A 19,745-nucleotide genomic window follows, 5' to 3' on the forward strand; every position below is an offset into this window, starting at 1 on the left:
AAAAAATCATTTATTTTTGTTTTCACGTGGGACACAAACTCCATTTTCCTGGGTGAAAGCCAGCTGTTTACTTGAAGGTAGACCTGTCTGATACCTATACTGATATGATTAGTTACCTGATTAAAAAAAAGAAAAGTGTGCAGTACTGCTTCACTTGTGCAGCCCTTAACGTGTTCTCTGTGTCAACCTGTATCCACTGTGCCATGTATGCTGCAGAAATCCTGAATCACAGCAATATATGTTACACAGGACCCTGAGGACCTACAGCAGACAAATCATGATGCTGAGTTTAGCCAAGCACAACTACTGTGACCCATAGGGCAGAACAGATGAAAAGCATTTCATGGTTACTTGGAAAAACGTAGATGTATAGTACACGTACGTGTGTGTGTGTGTGTGTGTGTGTGTGAGAGAGAGATAGAGAGAGAGAGAGAGAGAGAGAGCAAATGAAAGACAGACACTGAGAAAGCGATATAGACTGAGCGTGCATTTCTGTGTGTACTGTATTTGTGCATAGATAGACCCTCATCATCCTTCTGTGATTACAGGAGCATTTCACCACAAACAGCATGTGACTTATCGGAGTGAGGCAGGTTTTCAGAGGGCTGACAGTTTAGGAAGAACTGCAATAGGATAAGTCTCAATCCTCACTCAACCATCACTCTCTCATCCCCTCCTCACTCTCTCTCTCACACACACATACATGTACACACACATCTGTGCAAACACTGATGCGACAACCCAGCGGCAAACCCAGACTACTGATTCTCAAAGCGTCTCCGCTGAGCTCTCAAGCCTTTCTATCTCTCCTGCAACCAGAAACTGATAAAAGACGACCGTAACTCCTGATGGTGTGTCTTCGGAGACGCGGAGAGATGTACACAGTTAGGATTTGAAACAACAGATCTCAAAGGAAGATTGTTGGTGTAATCTACACCAGCAGAAAATAATAAAAAAGATTTTCAAAGTTGGGCCAAAGGCAAAAGAAAAGGTATTTATAACAAAAGACAGGAATCAAAATCAGATTATAGGAAAGGAAAGAACAAAAATATTGTATAGCCACCAACAATAGGTACATGTATTTCTTAATTCTGACTATGAACGTGCATCTGTGCAAGTGTAAATGTGTGTACTTGTACACTAGTTACCGGAAGGTCATTTGGAATATCTGTCCCAAGTTGACTTGCTGGGTTTTGTTGTTGTATCCATGCAGCATCTCACCAAACAGGGTGTCATTGAAGTGGACATCCTGCCTTGGGCATTTTGGTCCCTCACAGTTGTCTGACAGCAGGAGGCAGGAGCGCCCGTCCCCTGCCAGTTTGTACTCCTGTACACACCTGAGGAGAAGGGGAAAGCTGTCAAGTAATGTATGTAATGTACAGTATGTGAAGCTACTTAGACTTGAGGTGAAAGGATACATATGAACAGCTGTTTTTAATCTCAATGAACATATATGAATATAAATAAATCTGCCACAGGACCATAGTTTGGTATCATAAGAACTCTGGTTTTAGTTTGTAGCCCAAGTAGTGTCGGCATCACATTTAAGTGGGCTTTGGTTGACTGCACACAAACAGTCCATGTGGAAAGCAGAAGAGGCACAACGCATTGACTGAAATGCAATCTCAACGGAACTTTAAGGACTAACTCCTTTCTCATGTCTCAAGTTGCTAATCAGTCTGGAGACAATAATTGGTGCAAGAATAAGTAGTCCTGGCCCAGATATCCGTTAACTTTTTTTCAGATATCTGCTGGCTTGTTAGATGATAGCCAATGGATTCAAAGATTGATTAGAAGATGATAGGGGAAAAAAGAGATCTGTATGGATCCATATATACAACCCTGAAAAAAAGTTGGGACGCTGTGTAAAATGTAAAAAAAACAAAAACAAAACAAAACAAAACAGAATGCATCAGATAGAGCTTAGAGTGTACAGTTTTCAATTGAATATATGTCACAAAGGATAATCAAATTATGTTTCTGTTTTACTTTATACAATGTCCAAACTGTTTTGGAATCAGGTTGTATATGCGTATATGCTACTACTGTAATGTACAAACTACCAGTTCAGGAACAGAATACTACCTATTAATTTATGATTAGGTAATATGATTTATAACTACTACATTATCTTGGCCTTTTTCTTTTGCAATAACCATAGGGCAGTTACCACCACCTATAGAAAGCACCCACCCAGCTAAACACAAACACTAGCTGCCGAAATGCATTCAAGCTGTACAAAAGCAATGTTGGTTCTCTATTTTCTTTTCCTAACAATCAGGCTTTCATTGTTGTAAACTTTGTCCAAAATGTCTGTAACATTACAGAAACAGTGCACTTGGCATTGTCATCGTCGAGATGTGGACACAAACACTCTGTTGGAAATGCACCATTCCAACAGATTTCAGCAGACTGAATTGCATCAGTCACAATTATCATATCTCCTCCATTTATAACAATGCTCCCTTACAGACGAGGTTGAGTATCTGCTGTTGTTGGCTGCCACTGAGGCTTGGGCTTGTGCTGTTGATCAGGTCTCAGTGCCTCAGTGGGAAAGAGGACTCTGCTATTGTTAGCAACATTGGCCTGAAAATGCAGGTTGTTACATGATGGCGAAGCAATTTCTCTTTCTAAAAACCAAAGGTTTGCTCCTCTATAAAACAAGGCTGACCGTGCCAGCTGGGTATACTATATAAATGTCATCTATAAATTTCACAGTCAGATTTCAAAACGAATCATGGCTTGACACATGTCATTGTGCAACAACAAGATATAGATAGTTTTTGAGAACAGATACTAAATCTGTGACTCGTCAGTACCAAAATATCAATAAGCTTTAGAACAAACAATGCTGCATTTGGTATTAATGTAATATATATTCATCCTAACATATATGGCATTTTTTTTCTATTCCTAATCATCCCCCAATAATATCTACGCCCGTATCAACAGCCAACAGGGCAAAAAGTGTGGGCTAGTATCAGTATTGATAAGCTGTATCTATATTGATATAATCCCAACACAACAATATAAAAGTCTATTAGATGCCTCTCACAGAGTGGATGCATACTGATGAGATTAATATATTCTTGATTGACAAAAACAAATTCATCTTCCTGAGGTGCCCTTATTGAAAAGTGAGTCCAAATCAATTGTTCTGATGGCATTAGGGAAAGTGGGCATTACTGCAAATTACATTTTGTTGTTGGCCTGTTCACCCTTAGTGTAAAGGAGCCTAATGTACTGGGGAGAAAAAAAAATATGCCATCTCACACTGTGGCCCTGACGCATCTCAAGGGGAATTAGGATATCCTTCACCTGTCAGCCTGCTCCCTCTGCTGAGTTCCCGCTCGCTAGAAACCCAAAAGTTGTCAGGAGCTGCTTAAAGACAAGTATTCAGTTTGTTTTATGTCAGTTGCTGAGCCCACAATGGCATATGAATTAAGCAACTTGCAACATGGCATGATCAATGCTGCTCGACCAGCATTTGGTAACCAGATCAGCATCTTCATATTCCTCATGGATTTTTCTACACTTCAGTCTTAGTCTTAGAAATAGAAATCCCCACACAGATGAGAGATGTGAGAGAAAATAGAAAAACATGCTACAGAAGTGCAAAGATTTCTTCTCTGAAACTCTGCTGACAGGCATGGCACAAACAGTCTCAACCGATTGATCCATCCTACTAGTTGTATAAAGAGTAAAAGTAATGTAATGTTGGTATAATGGTGTGGAACAGGATTTCCTGCCAAACATTAGTAAAAAACCTGGGAACCTTTGGAATGCCACAGGGTAACCAGCCTGTCATAGCCACAGTATAACCTTTTTCAAATGATGGCTCCCTGGAGATTATTATTCCATGTGACAAAATCCACTGTAGTTCTGGGGAAGGTGCACAAGGAAGCTTTCCTAATCCAAATACAGTGTAGCAGCTCAGTGGAACATGGGTGGGGTGAGGAAGAGGGCATTTGTACGGTGAATGTATCCCTGAATACAATGCTATGAAGGGGTTTAATTTCCTACGAAACATTTTGCCGCATGATCCTTATATTATAAGAAATGTGTAATGAGTGTTGCTTTTAACGTGATCGCAATGCATTGTTGACACACTTGCTGTTGTACTCTATGTCACAATCATTGTTTTAAACAAGTTGTTAATGCTGTAAAATAGTTCAGTTTAGGTACCAAAACCACTATCCTAATGTTAGGAAAATAGACATGCTTCCAACAATGTCACAAGAATACCGGTCTCCTGGTTAATAGGCTTTCATATTCTTTCACTCTGTTTGAACTTTTGCACAGTGTCAAGTGGGTTGTACATGAGGCAGACTTTGTGAAAAATAAATCCTCTTAGCACTCAGAATGCATTTTAAGAATACACAGCCTATACTTTCATGGTAACTGGTAGCCAGTGGCAGCGTAACATGAAAGCAAGCTAGCTAGCTTACTAGCCAGCCAGCCAGCCAGCCAGTAAATTAGTACATTTTAACAACAATTTAACAACTTAATACGTTTTCCACAAACTCTTGTTACAGCGCAGCATAGCACATTGCTATCACCAGATAAGTAAAAACATTTTTCAGCTCATTTTCTGTAAGCAGTGTAGCATGAAAACGTGGTGAAAGTAGCAACCTAACTAGCTAACTAGCCCGCATCCATCTCCATCTCACAAGCAGTGATTGACACTGCTTTAGAGTCTTTTATCAGTTTCTTTAGAGTTTAGCAAATACAGCAAAATTGTGACTCATTGTAAAACACCAGTAGGATATGTAATTCGTTAAAACAATACTTTTTTATATGTAATCTTGGGAAAATTTCTTTCATCACACATCGATGTGATCTGGTGATTACACAGTGGTTATTTCCCATTTGCATATCTAATTTCCTCATGTGGGAATTTGCCTGAGGAAGTATTTCTTGATTGAAATATCACTCAGGAAGCCTATTTCATGAGGAAGTTTTATTTCCAGCCTGCAGACACCTCTCCATTTTTCTTTCTTTTTTTCTTTCTTTTTTACTATTAGTTATTCTCACCCGCAAAACATGAGCACGTTGCTGGAACTGGGGTCATCTTCAAGGGGCACGAGCTGCTGGAGACACAGCTGTTCACAGCCTCCATTGAAGCCATCCGTGCAGTCAATGCCCCTGGAGTAGTCATAGCAACCTGAGCCATCCTTCATTGGCCTCAGCCCCTCAGGACACTGCAAGAGAAGAGAGACAGAGAAAGAAGGAGAGGTGGTGGGAGGGAGATGTGGAGAGAGAGTGAGAAGGAAGGCATAGATTAGGGGGAGAGAAGAAGAGAGCAAGGCGCAGAGGTCAGCGTGTGCATTTTAATCAGGATCAGGCGGCACCAAGGGGGCATGGATAGTAAGATGGGAAAGCGAGTGGAGAAGGGGTCAGTTGGATGTCGAGAAAGGAGAGACGGATTCAAAGAAAGAAGAATGGCACTTATCTTATTTGATTGGATACAAAAACATGGAGGTCTTTATGTGATTAAAGATATGAAACACTGAAAACTGACAGCTTGGATCATCCTCACAGCTCAACTCACCACTTGAGCTCTGTTTGTTTGTTTTTTCTCTTTCTGCCAGACACAAAACTCCACATGTGTTACACTCTCCTGGTGAGACTCCACATTGACAGGTGGGAACAAGTGGCAGGGGAATCCATGTTTATCGGAGGAGAAGGGATATGTCTAGACCTTCCCCAGGCCAACAAGAAGTGTATGTAATGAGAGGAGAAAAACTAAAACGGTTAAGTTAAAATGGGAGTAAATGAGTGGCATTATATATAATAAACATATGGAGCTGGAGGAGCGGAAATATCTCAATTTCACACACGGAACCAAAAAATACTTATCAGTATCTGTGAAGTCAGTGGTGGTGAAGGTTCGGTAAATTGAAAATGACGCACTGCCTGTGACCCAGAAGTAAGTTTCTGATATCACAGGACAACAATTTTTAGAGTTTCACTCACAGTACATCATTCAGTTTAAGTTTCCGTTTAGGAAAAATTCCCAGTTACCTCCACACAGAAACAGCTCACTATACCTGAGCAAACACACAAATCTGAAGGAAAGCACTGCGTCCAATTTTTTAACATTAGATTGGCTTATTTAGGTTACAGCATTAAAAACTTCATGATTTTTTCTTTTTAAATAAATTACATTTCCCCCAGCATAAGAAATACTAATTAAACATGAATGCAACAACAGTGGATGCATTCTGTTAGAAAGCTGGGCTCCATTAAAAATTTAATTTTACCTCACATTAATAACTTGTAGACTTAATAGCCTACTGTTCATGATTTGGGTTGCATTATCCATCTTGGATGTAAACGAAAGATTACAAAAAAAACTGAGGTTACACTTACATTTGATGAACTTTTCTGATGGCTCAGCTTATGTGTTAGAGGCAGACAAAATGCTGTTTTTACTCTTCATATAATGCTAAGATTTATTTAATACCCTTATAAATCAATTAGAATATGATTTGGTGACTTATAGAATGGAATATATTGTTTTTTGAAATGGGAAGTTTCCATCAACTGGTTTAGCGAATAAATAAAGCTGCATTAACGTACTTTGGTCAGAAGATGGCAGTGTAATGTATTGCAATAGGTTGATCTGTCAGTAAACAGTAGAAGAAGAAGAGATTGCACAAGAGAGAAAAATTAACAACAAAAAAAAGGTTGATAGTCGGACAGCTTTGTCCACCCACGAGAGAAATTGGAGAGAAGTCTCCAGGAATTGCATTTAATTGGGCAACTTATAATTGTTCTTTCATGTCAGGTCGTCTTGACCAGCAGAGTGGAAACAGCTGATAAGTCATGTGAGTTAAATGCTTGCTACATCAGAACATATTAGGAAAAAGAGTTTCCATCCCCCGTTGAGAACATTAACTATTTTTCAAAAAAAGAGAAAAACCACCTCGAGCGAGCGTGAAAATGTTTTTGCGCAATTTTGAAAGTTTTATTGAATTTTGGTGTTTCCATCAAGCTATTCTCATGCAAATCTTCAAAATGCTCATAGAAATACATGATGGGAACACGACTATGGCTGTGACTGGCAAGTGATGTACCTTGTCCTGCCATTGATAGTATTAACAGTTTATAGTCATGAAAGAAATATGCTCATATTTTCATATTTGATGGGTTTTCCATGCTTGGACTGAAATCCAATAATCAGTAATCAACTCTGAGACATCAACCATATCCTAAAAATGTGTTGAAACATCACTTTTCTCAGAGCTGCAGTCATTCTCTTGGTGAGCACTGAAGAAACGATTCTGTTGTTTTAAAATGAAGCCTGTTAGAGACTCCGAGACTCTCTTACAGTTTGTAGAGCACTTTCACTGACGGCCACTCTGACTCATCTGTGGAATCTGTGATTCCTCATGTTCTGTCTGTTTCTGTGTGGGATTAATTTTTAGGTGTGTGAAGCATGATGGCACACAGTAAAATCTTTGTCAGTAGGTGTATTTCTGCTATTTACCAAAATAAGGTTTACTGTTGCTCAAGGTAAGCTGTTAAATGAGTGTGATACATTTATCATTTCTTGTGCGAAAAAATATGACTCAGAAAACACAAAGAGAGGTTATGTCAGCTTTAAAAGAGCACTGGATAAGTGTTTCCCCTTCTGTCTGTAGTCTTTAGATATACGAGTTACATTGAAGCCTGTTTCTTGGCATAAAATCTGACTGACTGGCTGATACTTAGAGATGTATTTTGCAGCTAATAGTGTCCCACTGCAGGGCTCCAGACTTGGGCCCACCTAAGACACTGGGACCCAGCCCCATAGCCTGGACCCATGGGAGAAAATCTCCCCTCAAAAACGTCTCTATAGATAAGTTGTACAGACAGCAAAATATGACCCATATATATATGTTTTAGACGGTCCTCCCCCTCCCTTTAGCGGCAATAGTAATTATGAATGACGGCGATGAGGAGTATAAATGGCGGAAGTTGCACTCGGGGCAGGCAGGATTGGTGGCAGATGGGTGGAACAGATCCCGGACTTTCACTAAGGAGAACAGTGTTTGTGTCCCATGTGAAAACAAAAGTAAACACTGTGATTTAAACATCACTGAACTTGTGTGCATCACGTCACTTCCGGTAGTCATGTCACCCTCATAACTACTGCACTTCTGGCATTTACGTTTTAAGTTTAAACTGTCTTTTATAACGTCTTTCCCTAAACCTGGATCAGTGTTTTTGTAGCCTAAATGAACAGCAACTACCGTACGAAACGTACGTGTATGTATAATGACGTGTACAATATTTTTAGAATGCTCCGATCTGTATCGCTGACAGCAAAATGCTCATATGGGTCGTTTTGACAACTGCTCTTACAGCCTGTTCTCCTGTCAAAAACCTTTATTTAGGTCATGTGTACAGGCAGCGAAAAACGAGCTATGTGTCTGTCTTTCACTGTCCGCTGCAATGCATCCACCACCATGTTGCTGACGTAGTAATGATTGACAGCCAAATGAAATGAGCGGATTCCCGCATTTGGTCGGAGGCTGGGGTGGTGGTTGGGTCAACCAAACAGCAGACTTTCACCCAGGAGAGCAGGGTTTGCATCCTGTGTGAAACAAGAGTAAACCATTTTTAACTGAAGTTACATGAATCACGTTTTGTTTTTTTACGTAACTTGCTGCAGTCACGTGACCCTTATAACTACTTCACTTCTGGCATTTACATACATTTATTTACTGCTTAAACTGTCTTTTATAATGCCTTACCATGAGTTTTTTTGCCCTAAACCTAAGGTCAGTGGCTTTACAACATAAATCCACAGAAACTGCAATTTTTTTTTACAACCGCGGACTGTACGTGTGTGTGCTATTTTTAGAACGCACGTTGTATCGCAAGGCATGATAGTGTTTATGTGCAGTGAAACGTGAGCAGCTATACGTAGTACCTACATGCTGTAATTTGTGGTACTGACACACGACCTCCTGTGCCGTTTATGTAGGAGAACTTGTTGGCTCTTATGGGTAGTATTGAAAAAAGCTATTCTGTCGCTTAGGTTGGAGATCTTGTTGCATTTAACATTGACATGCCACTGTATTATATTTTACAGTGTAATGTACCCACTACAGTCAACACTTAATCTGTTCCTGACCTTATATTTACAGATTGTCAATATCTGAAGTCGAAGCCAACACATTGTCCAGTATTTTATCGCATGACTTATGGTCAGTGATTAATCGTTTTATCAGTCTGTGTTATATATCATAGACACCACTGAAATAAAGGCTTTGTACTGGGCCCTCCACTTACACTAATGACAATGCTGTTTCCCTCTTTTACCCCGACGGTGCCTACAGACATAAAAACATAAAAAGATCTGAGTGAAAAGGCCTTCTTGCCCTTCAACGCTGTTTTGATTGTTCAAACTGGACAGTGTTCAGACGCTCTCCTATCAATAGGACCCCAACTAATAGATCTTCAATGTCAATACAACTTGTTCTGCAAGGACTCTGAGATCAGCAGTAAACAAGATTTCCCCTCGTTATAAAACCATGGGTCATAAAAGCAATTAAAGGCATCATTTAGTGGGTTTTAATAACGGTTATGTAATGCAGGACAGGGAAATTAGGTGGGAAATCAAGTCAGAAATTAGACAAGGCGAACTGAGACACAAAGAGAGCCAGAGCTCAACGATGTGAGAGATGTTTGGAAAAGCATAAAACTTATTACTGAGACCAGGAGAAGTTAGTTCTAATAAACAGCTAGTATTTCATAGCTTTTCAAATACTGTGACAAAGCTTTTCTGACAGATAAGTTATAGGAAGAGCCCCAAACTCGATAAAATCTCTTACTGGGTGCATGAAATTGAGTATGCTTCCTTATTCTCTACTCTACTTTCTTGTAGCATCTCTTCAGCAATAACATATCAAACTGGAAAGCACGTCGCTGCTAAATGTGAAACCTCCAAAGCCTTAAATGCCCTCAGAGCAGCAGCTGCTCTCCAGCTATCAAGGCTCCCGTGAAAAAACATCAAGCGGAAGATTTCAGATGGGGAACAAACTGGAGAGAGAACAGGTAGATGAGCGGAGGATTATGTGCGTTGACATTTGGAAGACCCTCACACATATGTCAGGCTTAAATTTATAGACTTCTCTGCATTTAATTTTCACCTCAAGGATATTTTCCTCTTTACTTTATACACTAACAATTGCCAAAGCATTTATGGAATACATATATCCTCAGACTCGGTTGTCAGCTGAATGAAAAGAGGGGTGAGGGGTCATGGGACTGTTTAATGTTATCGTAAGTCTTCGCCCCAAAACCAATTTGATCATCAACAGCATGGTGTATAATCCACCACCAGTATTGACTCAACTGACAGTAATCAAGAGGTTATTTTCTTCAAATTATGAGATTTTTTTCCTCATAATTAGTCTTTTCAGAAGTGCGAGATTATGCTATCATATTAAGATCGCTATCTCGGAAGATTGAATGGAGGCAGTTTTCACACAAAGGGTGCAAATTAATGCTGAAATAAGGTTACATCAGCTCTCTCTGGACTGTTACAAAACAAATTGAGTGATATCATTTTTATCTCGGAGGAGAACGACAGACATATGCAATAAGCGTCGTGCACGTGTGTTCTGGACAGAGTGCCGTATGTTCAACATTCAGTGGGAAAGCTCTCCAGTCTCAGATCCATTTACTGTATCTCATGAATGTAATGCTAACTTTCTCAGCAGAACGAGATTGGAGCCATTCATCACACTAGAGGCAGAGCTGTGGGAATAGCAGCCTGTAATTCAGAATTGTCATGCATCACTCCACGGATGAATGGAAAGGATTTAAGGTTAGCCATTAGCGCCGGCCGCTAACTACTTGCTCTTTCTGCTCCGACCACTCCCCAAAGACGAAGGGGCTGGGAGGACGGGGGAGGGAGGGGGGGGGACTATTTGAATTTCAGATAAATTCTTTCAGTCATTTCTTCTGTAGTGATTCTGCAGCACAATGAGAACAGGCTGCGGCACCCTTTTGAACAACAACTTTATTTACTGAGACGTTGTTACTATAATTAATTCAAAATACATTAAAAAAACATTAGTTTCTGACTATGAGTAATGACTTATTGTTGAATATTTAATGTTTAAAGAGAGTTTTTGTGCTTAGAATTTCAGTTCAATCAAATATAATTAACAGCTTCAACTATTAGATTAAATCTGATGGATTGGTTGCTTGTATATACACAATTCTCCCTTTTACACCTGTATATCTACTTTACATATAACACCAAGGGCTGAATATGTATTTATTCTCTAGAGGATAATTATAAATGCAGGTTTTATGACACTGGTATGTACTGGAGCAGCAGTACTTCACTCCTGTGAATGTGGTTAAAAATAAAAGACATCAAAGACAATTAAAAAAAAATCCATGAAATATAACTGCACATACATTTTCTAACATCTAACACTATACTGCCCATAGATCACTTCTACAAATTAAAGTTCACACGCACTGAATGAATGCTATTCATTTTCCTAATTAGCCATTACTGCCCTCAGCTTTAATCAGGAACTGAGCATAATCTATTGAGGACTCCGTCTCTTAATGATCTTGTCAAAATTAAGATGCCAGATGTTCGTACTTAGTGGCCATCATACATTTCACAGAGAGAGAGAATCTTCACAGAGAAAAAATATGGATAATAAGGAAACAATATGAGGAAGATCTGTGCTGACAATTTCACAAAACAACACACATACCAAAAAAGCCCTCGAAACAGCAGAGCTCTAAATCACACTGACAGGTGGGGGGAAAAAATCAAATACTCTAAAAGCATATTTGACAGCCTAATCTGGTTTAGAGGTGGCAGAGATGCATGCCCTGCAGCTCCACCGCTGCTCAAATGGGTTAAATTAGGCACAACAGTTTTATTGCTGCAAGAGCAAAAAACTTGTGAGGGTGCATTGCAGTCCCCCAGTGAAAAATAAGAAATCTCATCCCAGCTGTTTGTTCCTTATTTTCATGAGAATTCATACTTCATACTTAATCTTCAGTAAGAAAACACACAGTTAATGCTTAGCTATTGGGAATGCTGTTGCCCAAAGGCAGAAAATAGACTTTGCTATTTAAAATAGATTTAGCTTGTCTTTTTTTATTCTGATCCGCTTATTTTTTGTGTGTGCTGATGGTTTACATATGAAAACATACAGTATATCCAGATGGACATACTTAAAAAAACATACTGGATGGTTCTATTCACACAGCTTTCCCTCTCTAACAGGATGATTTAATCTTGAACACTTACACAGTAAAAATCAGCATTTTTGTGCTCAGCTAGTCAGGATGAGTTAATTCTACAATAGTGGGACTGGTTGTACTTAAAGGCCGTGTCGTGTCTATTGCTCCTCCACCTTTCTTTAGTGGTGACAACACAGCAGATGACGATGAGTGTGAAGGATAGCTTTGTTCTGCGACTTCACCAGACACTGCTGCTCTCAGCTCAGCTTGATCGCCAAAGGCATTTAAGAGCTGCTGTTATGTGCTTCCTTTGATGATGAAGACAACACAGACATGGTCTGTTAATGATGAGTTATGTTTGTGTATGTCAGGAGAGTAAATATAGAGATTTTAAAGATTGGTTTTAGTAGTGCTGTCAAAGTGAAAATGTTAACATATTGATTAAAAGTGGTTTGTTTTGATTGGACTGCGACCCAGCCCAGGGGGGAAATGGATGGGCAGATGGGTGGATGGATGGGTGGGTGGATGGATAGATGGATGGAGCAGACTTCTCCAGGCCTGAAAAGTGAGGCCAATACCGTAGTGCCTTAAACCTTCAATCTTTCTAATGGCCAGCAGGGACTCTACTGGTTGCAAAAAGTCATATTTTATGACAATCAGTGACAAAACTATCTGACGTCACATGATTTTGGTTTTGGATGGACGGTTTTGGATGGACGAACGCACGGACGGATGGATGATTGGGTGGATGGATGGATAGATGGATGGATTGACAAATGGACAAATGGATAGAGGGATGTGGAGGAATTAATGAGTGTACAATTCAGCCAGCACAAGCAATCATGTACAAACAGAGTCGCATCATACTATACAACTGGATAGGGACAGAGTTCTATCCCCAAAGAGGATCAAGAAGGTCTGACCAAGTTCCTTGTGTTAAGCGAAGCTCTTATACATAAGAGTTCACTGAGATGATGATAGTTTAGTAGTTACAGAGTACATAAAATTAATTTATCTTCAACAGGGGACAGATGGATGGATCAGATTTTTCATGGCCTTAAAAATTAGGACAATGCAAAGTGCCTTAAACCTTCAATCTTTCTGATGGCCAGACTGTACTGGTTGCAAAAAGTCATATTTTATTACAATCAATGACAAAATGTGCCAAATTCTCATGATTTGTCACCTCAGTAAACATTATCCTCATCACTACTTTTAGTCATCTTCAATACAACATGATAATAGTTTTGAAAATCATGGTCCCATTTAGAGTAAAATAGACACTAAAGCCAGGTAAGCTTTTGGGCGTGGCTAATGTGTGATTCACAGGTGATCTTTGACTTTCACAGTGTGTTTTCAGTTCATGAATGCTAACTGTAACATTTTGGTTGCCTAAAAATATTTTGTTCAGCATTCCGTTGGTACTAAAAGACACTCCAAGGACTCGGTTGTTCATTATATTGGCCCAATAACATCATGTAACAGATCCGGAAATTGTAATTCCACCATTTCGGCACTAGGTCAAATTTGCAGATTGGCTTGGATTTCCTCCCCAGCTTCACCATCTCAACCTGGTTCTAAAAAAAACAAGATGCCAATGGTCAAAATGCCGTGAAACCAGTGTGTGATGTCACGGTGGGATGGATGGATGTCTGGATGGATTATAAGTGGTTGTTTTGATTGGAAGGATGGATGGATGGATGGATGGATTATAAGTGGTTGTTTTGATTGGATGGATGGATGGAAGGATGAGAGCGTGGGTGGATTTTTAAATTAGCTTCTGAGGGCGAGGTCCAAAGAGATATATATAGAGAGACAGATATATTATGAACCTCTTTGCTGATTTCACAGAAGGTTATTACAAGAAACAGCAGCAAAATACAACAATTTACTGCAATGGGCGAGCAATAACTATTTTCTGCTCCTCTTGATATCTCAATCTTGTCACAAAGAAAAACAGATATTATCTGTATTTCATGTCAAAAACGAGTCCACCTCCATCTATTGAATTATTAAAAGGGAGAGGAAATTGAAAAACTAATCTTTCTCTGGGTATCTAACCTGTTACTTGGGAATAAAGGCTGTGTGATTTAATACTCTTTCTTAATCCATTTAACGTTTGCTTGAGCTTGGAACTGAGCCAGGATGATTTGACTGAAACTGATTCAAATTCAAAATCTTACCTTGTCAAATGAAAAATTAAATATTGTACCCAGCATGAGTGACTGTCTTCTTAAATTATACCTTCGGTCGTTCACTAATGTTGCTCATGCTGTATGTCTTGGATAACCAGTGACTGTGCACATTAGACTAGATAATATTTATGTACTGAATATTATATGTTTCAGTTTCACTGTTATGCTGCCAATACTTGCTAACATTTCCCTCCCAAGCCCTCAAACTGAACTGTGTTCCATTGTACACAGATCTTAGCTCCCACCCTTGGCTGCTGCAGCATTCTGTGCATCTCTGTGGCAAACTAACTGACACACTTGATCCGGCATTTAACCAACAGTGTCAGAGTGAAAGGATGAAAGAATTATTACAATTTGCTTTAAAGCATAAAGCATCGAAATTCAATGGTAATGAAGGAAACTGAGCTGTGTGGTGCAGTGGTGCAAAGGGGAGTCATGATGCTCAGTTTTCAGGAACATAGGACCGTGGGGAGATGCAGGGGCTGGTGGGTATAGAGGGCTTAGGGGATGAGGGCTCGCACAAAACTTTTGTTTGGGTGGAGTTGCCATTTTTCCTCCCTGCTGACTCTTTATGCAAACCAGAGGCAACCAAGCGGAAATCTGGCTCCACACTGACAACTCATCATTTAATTCCTGACTTTTGGAGTGTGCTACACATTTTAATAAACGCTTGCATACTGGGACACTATACAAGCTCCTTAAAATGAGATTGGAGACAACAGTATCTGTCTTCTCTAAACTGTTATAAACTACTGGAGTTTGACGGGCATGAATTAAACTTTTGGATGATGGTTGAAGTAAAAAACATACATCTTTGCCAACCCCGCATCCAAACAACTTTACCAGAGATGTCCCAAAAGGGACATCAGATGATGAAAGATATGCCACTAATATCCTACCATCTGCTCAGCCTCTGAATACGTCCATTAGGAAGACAGATACTGTAGCTGGATACAATAATGTGCCATAAAGACAAACATGCCACCATTTCCTTAAAGCACAACAACCACACTATGTTGCAGTTGTCAAAGTTAAACTTAAATGGCAAGCTACCAGGAAAAACCATGTTTACAGAGTTTTGAACTTCACCAAGCAGCCCCAGGAGAGTTCACTGAGTGCATCAGTAATACCCCTTTCTCACACAAACACAGTGGATGACACGGTACATTGACCACAGGTTCAACGAGAATTTGACCATTCATTCCACACCAGTGGGTAAATGCTAGATTGCTGCTATTCCCAAACCCACATCTGCCCAATGAACTTCCCTACATTTCTGTGTTGCAACACAATTAAAAACAACTCTAATAAATCCAGTTTCAAGCATCTTTTTTATCAAGGGAGGAAGAAAGATTTACTGTACTATAATGACTATGGCATTGTCGAGTTTTTGTCTGCTTGAGCAACAGAAGGTACTGAAAAATGGAAAGTTAAGGAGCTTCCTGCTGGGTTTCGTTGAGATACACATTATGTTCACATAAGTCTGGCATTTAAATCTGTTCGCAGAGTTGTGTGGTATTTTCTTCTGCAACAAAAGGGATTGTATTGGATTGTATTGTGCATTATTTCCATTATTCTACACTATAATAAGGCTTGCCTCATTGCCTAAGCTCACTGATCACTTCTGAAGTCATTGAACTTTTGTATTTGAAGGGACAGTTCACCCCTGAATCAAAAATACATGTTTTTACTCCTACATGTAGAGCTGTTTTTCAACCTAGATTGTTTTGGTGTAAGTGGCACAGAATGTTCTCTCTATTTGTGCCTTCTCTCAAATATAATGGGAGTATATGGAACCTGGCTTGAAAAATGAAAAATGCAACAACATTGTCCAAAATTTCCAGCAATCACGACCCAATTACTCATGGAAGATAAAAACATTAATGGTGTCTTTCTCATCTGAGCTGCATCATTAGCCAGTCACATTTGGTGGGTGTAGTTTGGTCGAGAGAAAATAGTTCCTACATGAAACTGCTCACAACAAGGTTTGTTGATTTTCTTGAGTGACTGGGTCATGATTTCCAGAAGAAAACAACGCCATGAGTTTTTTTAATGCATTTGTTTGGAGCTTTTGAGCACCACAAACCAACCAACATGGGAGAGTATGTGTATAAAATATGAATGAGTGTGCTAATAAGCCTGTGGATTGTTTTTTCAGACTCTACTCCACATCAAGCCACTGGACGTATCATGGCATATTTAATTTTACTCACATAGCAAACACACATGGACGCCATAGTGGTTTGTTTTTTTCTCTTTTGACCATCAGTGAGGCAGAACCATGTCAAAAAAATTCCAAGAATTACCCCCTAATAAAGAAAAGGAAAGAGAAGTAGACATAATACAAACATATTCACTTAAGTGTATAGTCAGCATGAAAAAATGTGGTTTCAACTTAAAAATAACTAAAAAATATTGCTGTAAAATGACTCAGAACAGTCTCTGGACTCTGTGTGCAGCTGATTAATATGCAGACAAAAATACTGACAAAGCCTTCTAGTCTTCAAAGTTTAACTCATAGACACATAGCATCACAGACACAGTAGAATTATTTTCTTTTCTGACTCTTTTGGGTTAGTGCCATCCAGTCTCATCTTTATAGCCACCAAAACAACTAGCAAAAGTATTTTGGCTTTTGGGGCGAACCTTCCCTTTAAAATAGAGGCACCATATGTCTTTAAAATGCTCCTTACAAATATAATTTGTGTATGTGTGTGTATATATATATATATATATATATATATATATATATATATATATATATATAGATAGATATATAATCTGACATTTCAAGGACATCAATTGCTGTATTTGCTGTCTTTATTGTTGAACCTATTTTGTTTTAATTGTGTTTGCCTGAGATTTAAGAGGTGAGACTTCCTATTTAAATATAGGATTATCTATATAACTAAACAAAATATTCACTGTTCTCTTCCTTTAGCAAGCAATTAAGTCACACTGAAACCTTTTAGTAACCGTTATCTATTCCACACAGTTGAAGTAAAAGTAAATGTGTTGATGGAAACAGCATTGTAGGCTGTAATGTACACAACAAAACAATGAACAGTTTTACCCAGCGCATTGCTCATGTAATGTATAATTTGACCAACTGGTGTTTGATGAGGCAAGTGATGAAAAAGGAAGGTGCCGGTACAAAAACATTACCTGTCTGAAATTGCTAACCTGCACCTACAACAGCTGTTGTTATAAACTGAGGTTAGTGAGCACAGGAATAAACCACCTGTCATCCTCTGCGGCTCAGCGGCAACAAGAAAGGGAACACAGGCGGAAAAAAAACGGAATAAGCAATGTCTTCGAAACTTCAGTTCTGGCGCGGAATGAAATTTAATTCATTGCAAATGCATTTCAACTGTCTTAAGAGCTGCAGACAGCCTTGAGGGACTGACTCTGATAATGGATTTTAAGCCCTCGGTGTGGCATGGTGCTGCTGTGTATTAACACCCACTCTGACAGGGGTGGTTAAAATAACACCAACCCAAAAGAGTCAGAAAAGAAAATAATACTACTGCGTCTGTGATGCTCTGAGTTAATCTTTGAAGACTAGGCTTTGTCAGTCTTTTTGTCCGCGTATTAATCAGCCGCACACAGAGGCCAGAGACTATTCTGAATCATTTTACAGCAATATTTCATCTAATATTTATACTTTGTGAAAGTTGAAACCACATTTTTTCACGCTGACTATACACTAAAGTGAGTATGTATGTATTCTGTCTACTTCTCTTTCCTTTTCTTCATTAAGGGCGCTAATTCTAGGCAGTTCTTTGAGATGGTTCTGCCTCACTAATGGTCAATTTTTTTTTTTAAAAACCCAGTATGGCATTCATGTGTATTTGCTGTGGGAGTAAAATTAAATATGCCACGATGGCTTGACGTGGAATAGAGTCTGACAAACAATCCACAGCCTTATTAGCACATACTCATTTATATTTTATACACACACTCTCCCATGTCTACTACTTTCCACCTCTGGGTCTAATAAGGATTCATCTTAGCAGAATAGGTTAAGCATGAGTAACTGCCTGGTCAATTTTAGTCTCCAGCCCATGTATAGGATGCAAATTCTACTACCACTGTGGAAATACATAAAACATGGTTGTGACCACTTTAATTATTTAAATATATCAGCTTTTTATCACTATGCAAAGCATGTACATAAGCTAACATGGATGTTTAGGTATTTACAGTAATACAACCAAGTCCCATGGTAAATATTTTCAGTTTTAATAAATGCAAACATTTACTGAATAAGTTAATTAGGCTCAATGATTTTACATGATAGCATAAAAAGTATGTGGATGCACATACTTAATATTTAAATATTCCTGCATTTAAATTGGAGGGAAACTTAAATAATGTACATAATTCTTTACCGGGAGAATAAACTAAAGCTCTGCAGCCTTTAAAATGTCACAAAACAGACAGACCAAGGCATGAGATGCATGAAATTCGTCAGAAGCCGAATTCAATTGTGCTATGCAGGAAAGACTGACAGGGCACCAGCACTGTTCATGCATATTTTTAATAAATTATCCATATTGTGGCAGCTCGGGTGACACAGTAGAAGAACACCCAACAACTGCAGAGACCTAGGGTTATTATTACGTGTTATTATGTTACGAGTAACAAAATGAAGAACATAGCGTCAACAATTTTGGGGCAAGAGGCAATTAACACTATTTGTAGACAAAAACATATCTTAGTCATAAAAACAGCCACGAGCTACTAAATATGTCAAAGGGTGGAAATCGTCTTGGTTGTGATGAATGATGGGGAATATGAGAGTCAGGTTTATTAATATTTAGAAGTCGTCATGGTAACACAGTGGGAGGTAAATCATGGGGGTTGAGTTGCAGAGGGCATGTGCAGAATAACTTTATCTGTATAGAAAATGCTTAAAATGGTACAAGTACGACATTGATATTTGGTTCATTCTTCGGTATAGATATTATTAGCTGGCAATAGTTTCAGGGAAATGCTATTCATCTTTTATAATCAGTGTCAGACCTCAAAGCTTTTCATGAATATTATAAATAGAAGGTTTTGTTGGCTAAAAGCCTTTCTTTATTTCAGTAAAAGGATATGGAGAAAAGAAAAGAAAAACAAGTAAATTGCTTTATCAGTGTTTGTCGCTGGTCGACACAAACAACAAAAAGACCAGTCAATTTATAGCCCTGTCCAAGCTCTTAATGACCCAGCAAACCATCCTCCAGCAATTGAGATGGCTCATCAATTTAATTACTTTACAACCGAGGCCCGCCCCACGCTGTCAAAAGCCTGGCATCTGAAGTTTCCAGTCACCCTGTACTTGTAAATATG

The 19,745-nt window shown here is 39.0% G+C and overlaps 1 protein-coding gene across 1 annotated transcript in view; it reads right to left on the bottom strand.

Annotated features, from left to right (window-relative positions):
- Positions 1–19,745, bottom strand: part of LOC131992057 (astrotactin-2-like) — a 344,657-nt gene that overhangs the window by 98,765 nt on the left and 226,147 nt on the right. The window contains exons 12-13 of the mRNA XM_059357417.1: positions 5,035–5,201; positions 1,149–1,337 (exon numbers count right to left, since the gene is read on the bottom strand). Of these exons, the coding sequence (XP_059213400.1) occupies positions 1,149–1,337; positions 5,035–5,201 (356 nt within the window). The remainder of the gene's footprint in view (positions 1–1,148; positions 1,338–5,034; positions 5,202–19,745) is intronic.

Source organism: Centropristis striata, chromosome 19 (assembly GCF_030273125.1).
Source record: "Centropristis striata isolate RG_2023a ecotype Rhode Island chromosome 19, C.striata_1.0, whole genome shotgun sequence".
In the NCBI taxonomy this organism is placed as follows: domain Eukaryota; kingdom Metazoa; phylum Chordata; class Actinopteri; order Perciformes; family Serranidae; genus Centropristis; species Centropristis striata.